General features: G+C 39.6%; 1 protein-coding gene across 1 annotated transcript in view; it reads right to left on the bottom strand.

Moving 5' to 3' along the window:
- Window positions 1-2,119: 2,119 nt before the first annotated feature.
- Window positions 2,120-17,201, bottom strand: part of GAK (cyclin G associated kinase) — an 832,466-nt gene continuing 817,384 nt past the window's right edge. The window contains 2 exon segments of the mRNA XM_029601806.1: window positions 2,120-6,036; window positions 13,149-13,325. Coding sequence (XP_029457666.1) covers window positions 5,935-6,036; window positions 13,149-13,325 — 279 coding nt within the window. The 3' untranslated portion in view covers window positions 2,120-5,934.

Below are 17,201 nucleotides of genomic sequence, written 5' to 3'. Positions count from 1 at the left end.
TTTAGTTACAGGCACTTGGACTATTTTTCTAATTATTGGACCCTCACTGTCGGGATGCCCTAATTCTAATGCATCATTAGTATCCTTTGAAGATACCTCTCTCCGAACCATGCGCTGCTGAGCGACTGTCGGCTTTCCCCTTTGTTCTAGTTTAAAAGCTGCTCTATCTCCTTTTTAAAGGTTAGCGCCAACAGTCTGGTTCCACCCTGGTTAAGGTGGAGCCCATCCCTTCTGAAGAGACTCCCCCTTCCCCAAAAGGTTCCCCAGTTCCTAACAAAACTGAATCCCTCTTCCTTGCACCATCGTCTCATCCACGCATTGAGACTCCGGAGCTCTGCTTGCCTCTGGTGACCTGCGCGTGGAACAGGGAGCATTTCATAGAATGCTACCCTGGAGGTTCTGGATTTAAGCTTTCTACCTAAGAGCCTAAATTTGGCTTCCAGAACCTCCCTCCCACATTTTCCTATGTCTTTGGTGCCCACATGTACCACGACAGCCGGCTCCTCCCCAGCACTGTCTAAAATCCTATCTAGGTGACTCGTGAGGTCCACCACCTTCATACCAGGTAGGCATGTTACCAGTCGATCCTCACGCCCACCAGCCACCCAGCTATCTACATTCCTAATAATTGAATCACCAACTATGACGGCTGACCTAACCCTTCCCTCCTGGGCAGTAGGCCTTGGGGAGATATCCTCAGTGCGAAAGGATAATGCATCACCTGGAGAGCAGGTCCTTGCTACAGGATCCTTTCCTGCTGCACTTGGTTGGTGCTCTCCCATTATGAGACCTTCTTCCTCCAAGGCAGCACCAGGGCTGCCAGTCTGACTACTATGTCCCTGAAGGTCTCATCTATATACCTCTCTGTCTGCCTCAGCTCCTCCAAGTCTGCCACTCTAGCCTCCAGAGATCGGACTCGTTCTCTGAGAGCCAGGAGCTCTTTGCATCGCATGCACAACTTCTCACCGGTGGGTAAAAAATCATTCATGTGACACTCTATGCAAAAGACTGGGAAGCCCCCCTCTTGCTGCTGGATTGCTGCCTTCATCTCAATTTTGATCAGTTCCTAGTTAAGTTTTAGGTTGCTTTGGGAGTAGGAATGTGTTTAACGTCCTTTAAATGTATTAGTGAATTCACTGTGTGTCTGGTTGTGGCCTACCGGGGGTCTGATCGAATTCTCAATAAAGTTTTTTTTTGTTTTTTTTTTTTGTGAAAGTGGCACCTGCCTATAATTTAAGGGATGAGCTAGGGGTGGGAGGGTTGGGAAATACAAACAGTCTAACTTCAGTTAGTCAGCCAGAGTGACTCACTGCTCTCTTGATTAACAAAATGTTGGTCCCTATTCAAACCCAATCATACTACCTCAACACCTTTCCAAGGTGAGTAACTGAGCTGAACTATTCAACTTTTTTACTTAGGTATACACTCCTCCTAGCTTATTTCTAGCTTCTGGCTACTTTTTGGGTTTTTTTTTTCAATACAAACACTCAGTTTGTATTAAATACAAACACTCAGTTCTTTAAAAGTCTGCAGAACACTCAGTTCTGCAGACTTTTAAATATAAACACACTACCTACTGCTTACTAGCTACCTTATTGACTATTTAAAAATACAAACAGTCTAACTTGTTTATTCACTGCCTGACTATTAAAGGCACAAACACACTAAATAATATTCCCAGATAGTTAACTTTGCCCCAATACGTTTAAAAAAGACAATGTCCCAAGCAAAAACTTACTGATTCCTTTCAGCCACCAGCAAGGTGATCCTCTCCTCTCAGTGTTCCCACTGGAATGTGGGTTACTGAGCTCTTCCCTTCTAATTTATACTTAAATAGTACTGCTGAATCTTTCATTAGTGGATTTAGGTTTGAGATGAATTAGCTGGATAAAAGTGTAATTCATTATGTTAAGTTCATGTAAACACATAACTTGAGATTTGTTCCAGATACTTCAGTGCTATAATAAATCAGTAAAAAAAAAAAAAAATTCTTCTAGGTGACTCTGGAGCTTTGAATACTTTTCAAGAATGATGCTCAATAGTAACTTGGGATTCTCATTTATTTTCTTAATCAGTAAATCCACATTTCTTATCATTAAATCAGAGTCCAAGCATGATATTATTTTAAATAATTTTATTAATTTATATTCCCAGATAGTCAGATAGTCAGAACAACTTTAATTAGACCTATATCAACATTCTAATAGATTATTAGTTTACATTGTTCAATATGTTAACTTTATATACACAAATTTATAGACCGTTATCAGTAGCAAACTGAATATATCAATCCCCAATGGAAAGTGAAAAAACTAAGACTCAAATTTCCCTTGTGCCCTTCCAACCACAAAAATAAAATCACACAGAAAAGTGACCATTACAGATGAATTCAATACTACACAAATCTCTGTAAAATGCACGTAATCTCTCATTTAAACATCACTTATATACGACTGTACTGTAAATATACATTCAACTTAATATAAAGATATCTGTCATTCACAATGCCTCTAAATCCTTTATGAATCACATTTATCAAAAGAAAATAATCAAAAAATACATTCTTCTTAAAATAATTTAATCCATTTCTAGGAGTGTTATGTTAGAACCACCAATAAAACAAAAGTTTGGCAACAATTTTCTCCAAACATTGACCACACATATTTAAGGCTCAAGCAGTTCTCCATTTCTATTTGACAAGCCACATTATCTGCTGTATTCATCAGAAGGTTAAAGAAACCATGGCATAGGGAAGGAATGTTAATAAGGTCATTGTTTATATATTATTATTTACTTCTGTTTGGCTGTGGGAAGAAGTTAAAAGTCATCTATCCCACAATATGTAATTGACTGCTTAGGTTTATATTCATCTCTTACTGGAAGTCTCCATCCCTGTGCATGACCACAGTAAAATCGGTGCCAACATACTCCCTTTGAGCTAAGATTAACAATCAGGGCTACCACCCCAATTTTAACACAAATTTTCATAGATTACAGGTGTATAAAATTATGGATCTGGGATGGCATGGGAAATCTTGACACCAAAGAGAAATAAAACATTCAGACTCCAGGTACTGCGGGGTGAATAAAGAGTATGAGCATATTTGGGAGAATATCGACCATATATATATGTCAAGACACAAATAATTTGCAATCTTGCTAAGGTATTAGTTACAACTACAATGCTAAAAACAGTAATATTTTGAGCTTAGAGTAAACATAAATAGTAAATTTGGAAGCACTATCACTGATCTACTGGAAGTTAATTGCAGATCTCACTCATAATCTAAAAGGTGCATTTTTAGCATAATCCAACTGTTAACAGTAGAGTGAGGCAAAGAGATCCTGGCAGGACAATTCTCACAGAGTAATTAAATCTAGTTACAAAGTTGGGTGCGTACTGATGTTTTGAAAATGCACTCATCTTCTGCACTATCTTCTTATATTCTAAAATAACTGAAAATTGCTAAATATAATTTAGTACAGTGATTCATTGCTCTTACAAATGTACAGCATGGAACTGAACACAAATAATTTTCACATAATTTTAAACTAAGTTTATTAATTCTAACAGCACCAGCACTGATCACTACAGCATTAAGAATGGGAGAGTCCATATTCAGCGTTCAAGTTCCTTGGTGGGCTGAGAAATATGGTTAACTGTGCTAAAACATATTACTATACTGAATATATAAGGGTTTGTCTTACCATCAGTTTAGTAAGTATAAAATGTCCTTTTGTTTAAGCCTTACACATGTGGACATCAAGAGTAAAAATGGTTTGTTTCAATCCTTTAGCAAAATACACTATTTTAAACTTTCATTTTTAAGATACTTATTGATAATGAAGAAAATGAGCCTAGCTATGCAAACAATCAATGCACTTAAGTCTCAAACCTTACAGGTTGCTTTATCTGGAAAGAATTATATGCACTGAGGTTGACTGACAAAGTGATAGAAAGCTAAACCATAACAGATATTAGTTAGGGCAATGAGCAATTTATACAGATGATCTTCAGGTCCCACGTACCATAAAATTCAGGGGACTTTTTAATGTATTTATATAGGATAACATTATCAGACATTTAAATGCACCTTTTATTGCCATTTCAACCATTACTGACTGCCAATACTCAACTGACATTTCTCCTTTGAAATTCAATAACTGATAACTTTATAACACATTTTCAAGAAGGTAGGAGTATTTTATTTACTATACATAAATATTATGTGCTAAATTTCAAAATGTATTTAATTAGAAACACCTTCAGAAAACCAAAATAATTCTTGGGAGTGTTATATACTTCTTAATGCATGAAGAAGGGATGAAGTAACTTAACTGGGAAGGGGAAAGAACCCTCAATTACATGCACAATAATGTTTAGAAGTTTTCTATGGTCTATATACAGGGGAGGCCGCTACAACCATGTAAGATCAACTATAAACAAAACAAATGTAGAGCTGGAAGTTACAGTAATAAAATAACCTCTGCAATACATATTCTGCTGCTTACGTAAAATTGTTTCTAAACATTGAGACAGACAGTTGTCTTAAAGCTATATAGTTGATAGATACAGCAAAGTGTGTCCCTGTAAACAGTATCACTTCACAAAGTGTCTATTAGATATGCATCAGAAAAATAAGTTTTACATTTGAATCAAGAATAGATTCTTCAACTAATAGCTAAAAAAGCAACACATTTAGAGGGCTATGTACTAAAGTGCAGAAAACTCTGCAAATGTGGCTCCACGTTCAAAATCTCAAAATAGTGCACATAATTTGGACTTTGTGTGTGAAGCTCTGTTTCCAAACTTTTTCGTTTTCACAAGTAGTAAAATTTTGCACATTTTCTATGCACAAAATATTGTTCAAATTTACAGTTAATGAACTGCAATGCAAATTCATGCAAAACAGCTTATTAACTATGTTCATGGTGCAAACCTGGACCTGAAAATGCCTTCACATGCTGTTTTTCGCAAAATAATTCTGTGAAAGTTTTCATTCCAAACTTTTGGCCATAATTTTTCCACCTAGTTTCTTTGCATAGGCAGAACAATTCCATTAAAAAGTTATTGATACTGTGTGTTAAATCCTACTGTTTAATACATAGCCCTCTTAGTTATTAACAATAAAAACTACACAAAAAGATATGTGATGAAAAGTGTGCCCATTTGGTGTTCATTTTATCATTGTCTATAAATTAAGTAGATTACATACTTTTTTATTCAAAGTTACAAAAACTCAAAATTATTCACTCAACAGGGAGAAAGGCCAAACTATTTTGTCTATTAAACTATGATCGATTATTAATGAGCCATACTCTCTTGAAATAGAAATGTCTTCTTGATATGTTAAAAGAGAACAACTGTTCTATAGAGGAGCTTTTGAGAAAGTAGCCATCAATTCATGACAGACAGGCAGGTTTAAAAAGAAAATAGTTAAATTATTTTAGATTGATTACAGAGTAGAAGTTACTCCTTTAACAGTTTTTAAAACAAGACATGCTTAAGCCCATTTTAACAGTCTCTATGGTCACATTACAATTAAAAAGTACTCAAACATTACCTGACACACATTTTACATTACCAACATGTTTTTCTTTTGAATTTTTCACAGTAGATCAATGGTTTGCAAAATGTGACAAACTCCTGTGACCTGCCAAATGCTATCAAACATCTGCTTTAAAATACATTACAGACATCTTTTAGAAGTTCTGAATGCCTGCATTTTGAATGACTTTGGATAATTTTGGATATTCTACATCTTACGAATATATACTTTTCTGGATGGCAGTTATAAATTAGGTACAATGGAACAATCCGAATGTATATTAACTAATTTTCAAACCTTAGAAACACAAACTAAACAAGCTAACAAAACGGATTCAGTTATTCTGTGAATGCTTTTTGAATGAATATTTAAAAAAGATCACATTTTAAAAAAGGAATTTCGATCCCTGGTTTTCAAACTCTGACCATGCATCATTCAATTCAATGAAGATCATCCTGGCATATTGTTCATAGGGTTCTCCAGTTGCCTGCAAACAGACAAATTAATAATATCTGCATTAGCAACAAACTAAGGCAAATGCACTGTCTCCCCCCCCCCAATAAGTGCTCATAAATAATTCATCACAAATGCTAACACAATTCTATTTGTACATTATATATTTATATATAAATTAATTTCTGTGGGCTCTCTAAACAGAAATCAGTCTTCTAACGTCTATCTGAATAAAAATCTCATTTAGCGCCAGTAATATATCCATTTCTGGAAAATGGCATAAATATACACTTATTTTTAATTCCCAATTTCAATTATTATTCCAGTAAGTTATGATTTTGCATGAAAAGGAGAAACTCTTAGTGGCTGATGATCTTTTTTAAATCAGATGCTTAGGGGCAGATTTTCAAAGGGATACGCGCATAACCCCCGAAAAGCTACCCCTTCTACCCCTTGCGTGTGCCGAGCCTATCTTATATAGGCTCGGTGGCGCGTGCAAGCCCCGGGATGCGCGTAAGTCCCGGGGCTTTCCTGGGGGGGCGTGTCTCGACCGGCGCACCATCCGGGGACGTTCTGGGGGCAGGGCTGTAGGTGTGGTTCCAGGGGCATGGCCGCGGCCTCAGGACCAGCCCCCGGACCGGAACATGGTGCGCCGGCAGCCGGCCAAACTTGTAAAATAAAGGTGGGGGGGGATTAGTTAGAGCTGGGGGAGTGGGTTAGGTAGGGAAAGGGAGGGGAAGGTGGTGGGGGAGGGGAAGGTGGTGGTGGTGGGGGGCGCGGAAGGAAAGTTCCCTCCGAGGCCGCACCGATTTCGGAGCGGCCTCTGAGGGAACGGAGGATGGCTGCGTGGCTCGGCGAGCGCAGGCTGCCGATTTTGCACAGCATTGCGCGCGCCGACCCTGTATTTTATAACATGCGTGCAGCAGCGCATGCATGTTATAAAATCGGGAGTAGATTTGTTCACGCCAGGTTGCGCAAACAAATCTACTCCTGCGCGCACCTTTTAAAATCTACCCCTTAGTGACCAACATATGCTGCTGTTATGCTAAGTCACTCAATTCTCCAGACAGTAGCTGGCATACTATGCCCCTAAGACATCATTAAGTAACATGTGGGCTTCCTGTTTGGTACTTAATTATGTACTTTGATGTAGTTACAGCGTACAGCAGTGGCGTAGCCAGAAATGAATTTTTTGGAGGGCTTATGGTTAACATGGGTGGGCAGTAGACATTAAGGTCTAGGACCTACTATTTGTACTCTTATTGATAAATGCCTTAGCATGCACCCTATAATGTATTTCTAAATAGTCTGCAAAAGCAGCATGCATCATACAGACATTTTAAAATATTTTAATTCTATTATTTCAATCACTTACCAACATTAAAAATGCCTTATTAATCTGGATTAAAATTTATATTTATTGCAATTTATAAATATACATCATGCAAAAAGTAAACAAAGAACATTTAACAGTAACATCAAATCCAATCATGTAATAAAATAAAGTATTCTTTTATGAATTTTCATTCCAAAAATTCAGAGAATATCGTAACTACCAAAACCTGGAATAATCATAATAATCATAAGAATGTAAGATTTGCAATGGGTATAGAAAAGAATTAAAACATGCAAAAATATATATATTCAAATTCAGGTGTCATCTTAGTAACAGAAAAGCCTATTTCCTCTACTGCCAAACACTTTAAGTAACACAAACCTCTACAAAAAAAAAACAAACAAAAAGACACCTAGAACTTTGCTATACCATACCATATTATAACAGCAATAACTCTCAGGACTCAAATAGCAGCAACCTTATCTATGAATAGGCCGCAAGGCAATCATTACACCATGCCCTAGAACACTAATACACCACCTTCTGGGCAAACAGAACAAGCTGGATTGCTACAAATCCCTACAAAGAAACTACATCAGAGAACGAGTCCGATCTCTGGAGGCTAGAGTGGCAGACCTGGAGGAGCTGAGGGAGACATAGTAGTCCAGTCCCAACTTCAGACTGGCAGCCCTGGTGCTGCCTTGGAGGAAGAAGGTCTCATAATGGGAGAGCACCAACCAGATGTAGCAGGAAAGGATCCTGTAGCAAGGACCTGCTCTCTAGGTGATGCATTGTCCTTTCGCACTGAGGATATCTCCCCAAGGCCTACTGCCCAGGAGGGAAGGGTTAGGTCGGCCGTCATAGTTGGTGATTCGATTATTAGGAATGTAGATAGCTGGGTGGCGGGTGGGCGTGAGGATCGCCTGGTAACATGCCTACCTGGTGCGAAGGTGGCGAACCTCACGCGTCACCTAGATAGGATTTTAGACAGTGCTGGGGAGGAGCCGGCTGTCGTGGTACACGTGGGCACCAACGACATAGGAAAATGTGGGAGGGAGGTTCTGGAAGCCAAATTTAGGCTCTTAGGTAGAAAGATTAAATCCAGAACCTCCAGGGTAGCATTCTCTGAAATGCTCCCTGTTCCACGCGCAGGTCACCAGAGGCAGGCAGAGCTCCGGAGTCTCAATGCGTGGATGAGACGATTGGTGCAAGGAAGAGGGATTCAGTTTTGTTAGGAACTGGGAACCTTTTGGGGAAGGGGGAGTCTCTTCCGAAGGGATGGGCTCCACCTTAACCAGGGTGGAGCCAGACTGCTGGCGCTAACCTTTAAAAGGAGATAGAGCAGCTTTTAAACTAGAACAAAGGGGAAAGCCGACAGTCGCTCAGCAGCGCATGGTTCGGAGAGATGTATCTTTAAAGGATACTAATGATGCATTAGAATTAGGGCATCCCAACAGTGAGGTTCCAATAATTAGAAAAGTAGTCCAAGTGCCTGTAACTAAAAACTCACCTGAGCTAAAAAATTCTAACTTATCCCTATCAATTAAAAAGCAGAATAAAAATACAATCAAAAACCAAACTTTGAAATGTTTGTATGCTAATGCCAGAAGTCTAAGAAGTAAGATGGGAGAATTAGAATGTATAGCAGTAAATGATGACATAGACTTAATTGGCATCTCAGAGACATGGTGGAAAGAGGATAACCAATGGGACAGTGCTATACCGGGGTACAAATTATATCGCAATGACAGAGAGGAGCAGTCGGGAGGAGGTGTGGCGCTTTATGTCCGGGATGGCATAGAGTCCAACAGGATAAACATCCTGCATGAGACTAAATACAAAATTGAATCTTTATGGGTAGAAATCCCTTGTGTATCAGGGAAGACTACAGTGATAGGGGTATACTACCGTCCACCTGGTCAAGATGGTGAGATGGACAGTGAAATGCTAAGAGAAATTAGGGAAGCTAACCAAATTGGTAGTGCAGTAATAATGGGAGACTTCAATTACCCCAATATAGACTGGGTAAATGTATCATCGGGTCACGCTAGAGAGATAACGTTCCTGGATGGAATAAATGATAGCTTTATGGAGCAATTGGTTCAGGAACCGACGAGAGAGGGAGCAATTTTAGATCTAATTCTCAGTGGAGCACAGGACTTGGTGAGAGAGGTAACGGTGGTGGGGCCGCTTGGCAATAGTGATCATAATATGATCAAATTTGATTTAATGACTGGAAAAGGAACAGTGTGCAAATCCAAGGCTCTCGTGCTAAACTTTCAAAAGGGAAACTTTGATAAAATGCGAAAAATTGTTAGAAAAAAACTGAAAGGAGCAGCTACAAAAGTAAAAAATGTCCAAGAGGCGTGGTCATTGTTAAAAAATACCATTCTAGAAGCACAGTCCAGATGTATTCCACACATTCAGAAAGGTGGAAAGAAGGCAAAACGATTACCGGCATGGTTAAAAGGGGAGGTGAAAGAAGCTATTTTAGCCAAAAGATCTTCATTCAAAAATTGGAAGAAGGATCCAACAGAAGAAAATAGGATAAAGCATAAACATTGGCAAGTTAAATGTAAGACATTGATAAGACAGGCTAAGAGAGAATTTGAAAAGAAGTTGGCTGTAGAGGCAAAAACTCACAGTAAAAACTTTTTTAAATATATCCGAAGCAGAAAGCCTGTGAGGGAGTCAGTTGGACCGTTAGATGATCGAGGGGTTAAAGGGGCACTTAGAGAAGATAAGGCCATCGCGGAAAAGATTAAATGATTTCTTTGCTTCGGTGTTTACTGAAGAGGATGTTGGGGAGGTACCCGTAATGGAGAAGGTTTTCATGGGTAATGATTCAGATGGACTGAATCAAATCACGGTGAACCTAGAAGATGTGGTAGGCCTGATTGACAAACTGAAGAGTAGTAAATCACCTGGACCGGATGGTATACACCCCAGAGTTCTGAAGGAACTAAAAAATGAAATTTCAGACCTATTAGTAAAAATTTGTAACTTATCATTAAAATCATCCATTGTACCTGAAGACTGGAGGATAGCAAATGTAACCCCAATATTTAAAAAGGGCTCCAGGGGCGATCCGGGAAACTACAGACCGGTTAGCCTGACTTCAGTGCCAGGAAAAATAGTGGAAAGTGTTCTAAACATCAAAATCACAGAACATATAGAAAGACATGGTTTAATGGAACATAGTCAGCATGGCTTTACCCAGGGCAAGTCTTGCCTCACAAATCTGCTTCACTTTTTTGAAGGAGTTAATAAACATGTGGATAAAGGTGAACCGGTAGATATAGTATACTTGGATTTTCAGAAGGCGTTTGACAAAGTTCCTCATGAGAGGCTTCTAGGAAAAGTAAAAAGTCATGGGATAGGTGGCGATGTCCTTTCGTGGATTGCAAACTGGCTAAAAGACAGGAAACAGAGAGTAGGATTAAATGGGGCAATTTTCTCAGTGGAAGGGAGTGGACAGTGGAGTGCCTCAGGGATCTGTATTGGGACCCTTACTGTTCAATATATTTATAAATGATCTGGAAAGAAATACGACGAGTGAGATAATCAAATTTGCAGATGACACAAAATTGTGCAGAGTAGTTAAATCACAAGCAGATTGTGATAAATTGCAGGAAGACCTTGTGAGACTGGAAAATTGGGCATCCAAATGGCAGATGAAATTTAATGTGGATAAGTGCAAGGTGATGCATATAGGGAAAAATAACCCATGCTATAATTACACAATGTTGGGTTCCATATTAGGTGCTACAACCCAAGAAAGAGATCTAGGTGTCATAGTGGATAACACATTGAAATCGTCGGTTCAGTGTGCTGCGGCAGTCAAAAAAGCAAACAGAATGTTGGGAATTATTAGAAAAGGAATGATGAATAAAACGGAAAATGTCATAATGCCTCTGTATCGCTCCATGGTGAGACCGCACCTTGAATACTGTGTACAATTCTGGTCGCCGCATCTCAAAAAAGATATAATTGCGATGGAGAAGGTACAGAGAAGGGCTACCAAAATGATAAGGGGAATGAACAACTCCCCTATGAGGAAAGACTAAAGAGGTTAGGACTTTTCAGCTTGGAGAAGAGACGACTGAGGGGGGATATGATAGAGGTGTTTAAAATCATGAGAGGTCTAGAACGGGTAGATGTGAATCGGTTATTTACTCTTTCGGATAGTAGAAGGACTAGGGGACACTCCATGAAGTTAGCATGGGGCACATTTAAAACTAATCGGAGAAAGTTCTTTTTTACTCAACGCACAATTAAACTCTGGAATTGTTGCCAGAGAATGTGGTTCGTGCAGTTAGTATAGCTGTGTTTAAAAAAGGATTGGATAAGTTCTTGGAGGAGAAGTCCATTACCTGCTATTAAGTTCACTTAGAGAATAGCCACTGCCATTAGCAATGGTTACATGGAATAGACTTAGTTTTTTGGGTACTTGCCATGTTCTTATGGCCTGGATTGGCCACTGTTGGAAACAGGATGCTGGGCTTGATGGACCCTTGGTCTGACCCAGTATGGCATTTTCTTATGTTCTTATGTTCTTACACACTAGTCAAAATACTGCACCTCTGTCTCAACTTGTCTAATCAGTTGGTCCCAGTCTCATTTTTCCCATTGTCTGTCTTTTCCTTATTCCTTTTTCAGGGTCTCATTCTTTGTTTCTTCTCTCTCCTCCTGTGTTTTTCCTTCCTGTTTCATATACTCACACAGGCTCTCTCTCAGATGAGTTCTCTCACACACAGGATCCCAGTCTTGCATGCTCTCTCTCACATACTCACAGGCTTCCACTCTCATATGCTTTCTCTCACATGCTGTTTACACGCACACACTCATTCTACTCCACAGACACATATAGGATCTCACTCTCACATGCTGTTTCACATTCAGACTGCAATTCTCTAACATACACACACAAGCTCATTCTCTCCCATGCAGGCTCCCATCCCAACAGAGACATACACAGGTTCTCACTTTTACATGCTCTCCCACATAGCTTCATATTTCCACACAACACACAGGCTCTTACACTCACATGTTCTCCCTCTCTCACACACACACACATACATACCAAGGCAGCTTTCATTCACATCCCCCTGCCTCAAGCAGACTCCCCTTCACACAACCCCACCAGGCAGGCTCCCATTCACATATACACACACACTCACACTGAGGCAGGCTCCATTCACAAACACACCCACATACTCACATCCAGGCAGGCTCCCATTCACTCACATACCACACACAACACAGGCAGGCTCCCCATCAGAAGCAGAAAGGAGAGTCTGTTCTATTGCTGCTTCTTATGTGCCTGCCTCACGGTATTCAAAATTTGCAGGGCTAGCACTTCCTCTATGTTGATTTTATGATGCATGATATCAGCATAGAGCACCTACTAGCCACACGAATTTTGAATGCCACAGGGCCGGCAAACTTTGAGTATGAGAATGGGTTCCTTTTTGGTGAAGTTATTTTTTTTCTTTGACCGATGGTGGGATGGGGTCCATTTGTGGCCTTGCGGGTCACCTCCTCTTCTGTCTCTGCTCCCCTGGATGTGCATGCCTGGCATGTCCATTGCAGTGCTGTGACAGGGCCTTTCTTCTTGGGCCTCCAGGCAACCGTTATTGGGTGGCTCTGAGTACAAAGTGAGTGGGCGTATGCACGGGTATATAGTGCATGCAAACGTGTCATATAGAACACATAGATGGGATGAGAAACTCTAAAGTATTTTTGCAAATTTCTTTGTGTACTGCAGGAATTCCAGATGCATCTGCTGTGAGTTACTACATAAAGCTTACCTTGTCTGGATGAACAATAAGTACTGCCTTTCGATAGTATTTCTTTACTTGATCAGGGGTAACTAGGTCTGCCATACCAATTGGTTTCCACTTTGTTTCACCTTCCCACAGGACTGTGTGAAGTGTGGATATCAGTGCTCTTATATTTCTTTCTTTTCCTTCAATCCACTCTAGAATCTAAAAAAGACACAGTATTCATTAACAATTCAATGAAACTAGTCAAAGCTCATGAACCAATGCAATTAAAATACTGAAATTTCAAAGTTTTATAAAAACTGTTGAAAACAAGCAATTTCATATAATAGGGTCCATGAACCTATCTCTAACTGTTAAGAGAATTGGGGGTGATCTGCATATGAATTTAGGAGAAAGAACTGCAAGGCAAGGTGGAATGTCTCCCATTTCTTCCTAGTTAGATTACAAACTTTCTAGGGCAGGCAGCCAACTAGCTTGATTGATTTATTATATATTTCAAGTTCTTTTTTTTTAAATCGAAAGTTTATTAAGACAATAGTCAAAGCTATAACATCATTCATGAAACCAAATAATGATGCACAAATTGTATCACTTACAATACATAAAGGATGTTTCCCAGTCAGAGAACCCCAGCCCCCTGAACCCATCCCTAAGCTTTGACAGCAAGGACTCTGTAAGAACAACAAACATATGGAAATACATAATACCTAAAACTGGGTATTTGTATTTAAGAATTATCACCTAAGAATATACATTAGGAAACCTCTGTCATGGATTGTTTCCATCTGTCATACGGTGAGCATAATCGATCAATTGTGAATAGACATTTATGCTTAACAGCAGTAATTCTATATAAAGTATAAACCCACTCAACTGTGTCTTGTGTTTCACTGATACAGGGAACCCTAGTCTCCTTCCACAGCATGGCAACATCACATTTAGCTACTACACAAATAAGTCTTACTAACAGTTGTTCATATTTCCCACCTTGTGCAATAGGGACATTTAGTAATGCATTTTTAGCATGAAGTATGATTTAAAACAGAAGTATACACTCTATCCACTTAGTCACCTCCCCCCAATGTGTTCTTATACAAGGACATTCCCATCATAGATGAAAATAGAAACTCGTACTATTGCAGCCCTTCCAGCATACATCAGCATGAGAAGGATTCATCTTATGAAAGTGATCTGGATTCATGTACCAATGGTATAACACTTTATAACCATTTTCAATGATCTGTGCAGAAATCAATCTCTTACCTATAGCTTGAAAAATGGCCAATCATTGATCATTTGTGGAACCCCCTACCCCCCAATCACTCTCCCATCCTTTAATAAAGGTTGGTTTAGACTGCAAGTCACCATTTAAAAATGCATATCTTTTTGAAAGAATCCCCCTTTTGGCCTGCAAACTTACAGAGTGATTCAAAATATGAAACTCCTTGTGACAAATGATCTTGAAGCTTAGATTGCATTGCAAAATGACACAATTGTAAATAGGGAAAGACAGCCCAGTTTGGGAGGGCAAATTTTGCTTGTAAAGATGAAAAACTGAGAATCCCGAAACGATCACATACATGCGCCCAACGTAAAATCCCACAAATACGCCAAAATCTAAATGCCGAATCAGTCATCCCCGGCAGAAATTGAGCATTATGATATAAAGAGGTACTATAGTGGTACTCCCTAGGTCCTACTAAAGAAATATGCCATTTATCTCATAGTGAAAGAGCAAGTAATAATGAAGGAGTTAAAGAACAAGGTTGCTGCCAGGCCCGTTTTGGTTGCCAAATTAATAATGAGAGAGGTAATCTATCAACAATGGCCTGTACCAAGTCTACCCATGGTTTAACATTCTCTGTGCGATGCCAGTTTACAATAACTCTTAAATTCGACGCTGCCAGATACCAGGCAAGTTAGGCACTCCTAAACCTCCACGAGATTTAGATAGGAACAAGACTTGCATGCAACTCTGGGATGTTTATTACCCCATATAAAACTCATTAATTTGAGCTGCCACTCTTTCAAATTTACAGCGGTAATGTCTGGAAAAGTGGCAGCACATTCATCTTAATGGTAGCGATTCTTCCTAACCAGGAAATATGATAATTCCATTCCTTCAGCTCCTTGTAAATTTTTGCCATTAAGGGTGTATAGTTGATTGTGAATAGATCCTCTCTACTACTAATATATAATCCTAAGTATTTAATCTTAGAGTGAGCCCATTTAAAATGGCAAGATCCCAGGGAGCTTCCTTTCCCCTTTCACTGGGCACTATAATATTTAAAATTTCAGATTTATCCCAATTAAACTGAAACCCTGCGACCGAGCTGAAATTTTTCAATTCTTTCACAGTGGCTGGTAGTTATTCTAGAGGGTCAGTTAGTGTAAATAGGACATCATCTGCAAATAACGATAGTTTTGAAGAAAAGGCTCCAAGCGTGATACCCTTAATTGCTCCATTTGCTCGAATTCTAGAAGCAAATGATTCAAATAAATGAGCAAACAAGAGTGAGTGTTTATGTTCATATTCCTGATGGCTTATCTTAAGCAGGAGCTGCTCATGCTCCTCCAACCTTTCATTCTTAACATAAACGGCCCTAGAAATAAGGTGTCCCTGTACCACAGCCTTCAGACAGTCCCAAAGCCCTAGTGGTGAAATGTCAGCAGACTCGTTAAGCTCCAAGTATTTTGCAGAACACCCTCAAGCTTATGAACAAACTCAGAGTCATCTAAAAGAGAGTCATTTAGCTGCCAATATCGGTGACCCTGATCATAATTTATCAAGGACATGGTAATCCATACCAGAGAATGATTAGATCATGTCATTAGCTCTATACCTGCTTGTAAAATCCTGTTAACACATTTATCAATCAAAAAACAATCTAAACGAGAATATGACTGGTGGGTATTTGAAAAAAATGTAAAATTCCGAGATACCTAGACTTACAAACATCAACCAAATTCCCTTAGGAAATTTAAATTCTTAAAGCATCTCTAGCCAAACAAGGGACTTGGCTACAGTGGGAAGAATTATCTAAAACTGGATTTAATGTAATATTGAAATATCCCCCAATGATCATTACCCCCTGCTTTCTCCAGTAAAACCTCGCCAAAAGTGTTTAAAAAAAAAAAAAAAAAAAAAAGATTCTTGATGTGAATTTGGAGCACTTATAAAAGAGTATAAATCAGCAGAACCAGGGGTCACGATTTGAAGCTCCAGGGAGGAAGATTCAGAACCAATGTCAGGAAGTATTTCTTCACGGAGAGGGTGGTGGATGCCTGGAATGCCCTTCCGAAGGAAGTGGTGAAGACCAGAACTGTGAAGGACTTCAAAGGGGCGTGGGATAAACACTGTGGACCCATAAAATCAAGAGGCCGTCAATAAAGAGTGGGTGGCTCGCCAGAATGACGGCTACTGCCTGGAGATAATACCCTTATTCAATAAACATACACATGGTTACTGTGACTCCAACATCGCTCTAAGCTACAACAGCAAGAGGAAATGTGGAAAAAAGGATTCGCACTCACAAAGTGGGGAGTAGCTGGCTTGTTACGGCGGTTACTACTCCAAACCAAATAAGCCTGATACTTCACTTTCAATGCATATCCAGCATAGCTTTCTGCTTCAACGGCAGGGGAGAAGAAAAACTGATACTTCACGCATCTCCAGCATAGCTCTCTGCTTCAACGGCAGGGGAGAAGAAAAACTGATACTTCACGCATATCCAGCATAGCTCTCTGCTTCAACAGCAGGGGAGAAGAAAAAAGGATTCGCACTCACAAAGTGGGGAGTAGCTGGCTTGTTACAGCGGTTACTACCCCAAACCAAATAAGCCTGATACTTCACTTTCAATGCATATCCAGCATAGCTTTCTGCTTCAACGGCAGGGGAGAAGAAAAACTGATACTTCACGCATATCCAGCATAGCTCTCTGCTTCAACGGCAGGGGAGAAGAAAAACTGATACTTCACGCATATCCAGCATAGCTCTCTGCTTCAACGGCAGGGGAGAAGAAAAACTGATACTTCACGCATATCCAGCATAGCTCTCTGCTTCAACGGCAGGGGAGA

This window comes from Rhinatrema bivittatum, chromosome 1 (genome assembly GCF_901001135.1).
Source record: "Rhinatrema bivittatum chromosome 1, aRhiBiv1.1, whole genome shotgun sequence".
Taxonomy (NCBI): Eukaryota; Metazoa; Chordata; class Amphibia; order Gymnophiona; family Rhinatrematidae; genus Rhinatrema; species Rhinatrema bivittatum.
Note: the sequence above shows the minus strand (reverse complement) of the source record. Positions and strands in the feature narration are given on the sequence as shown.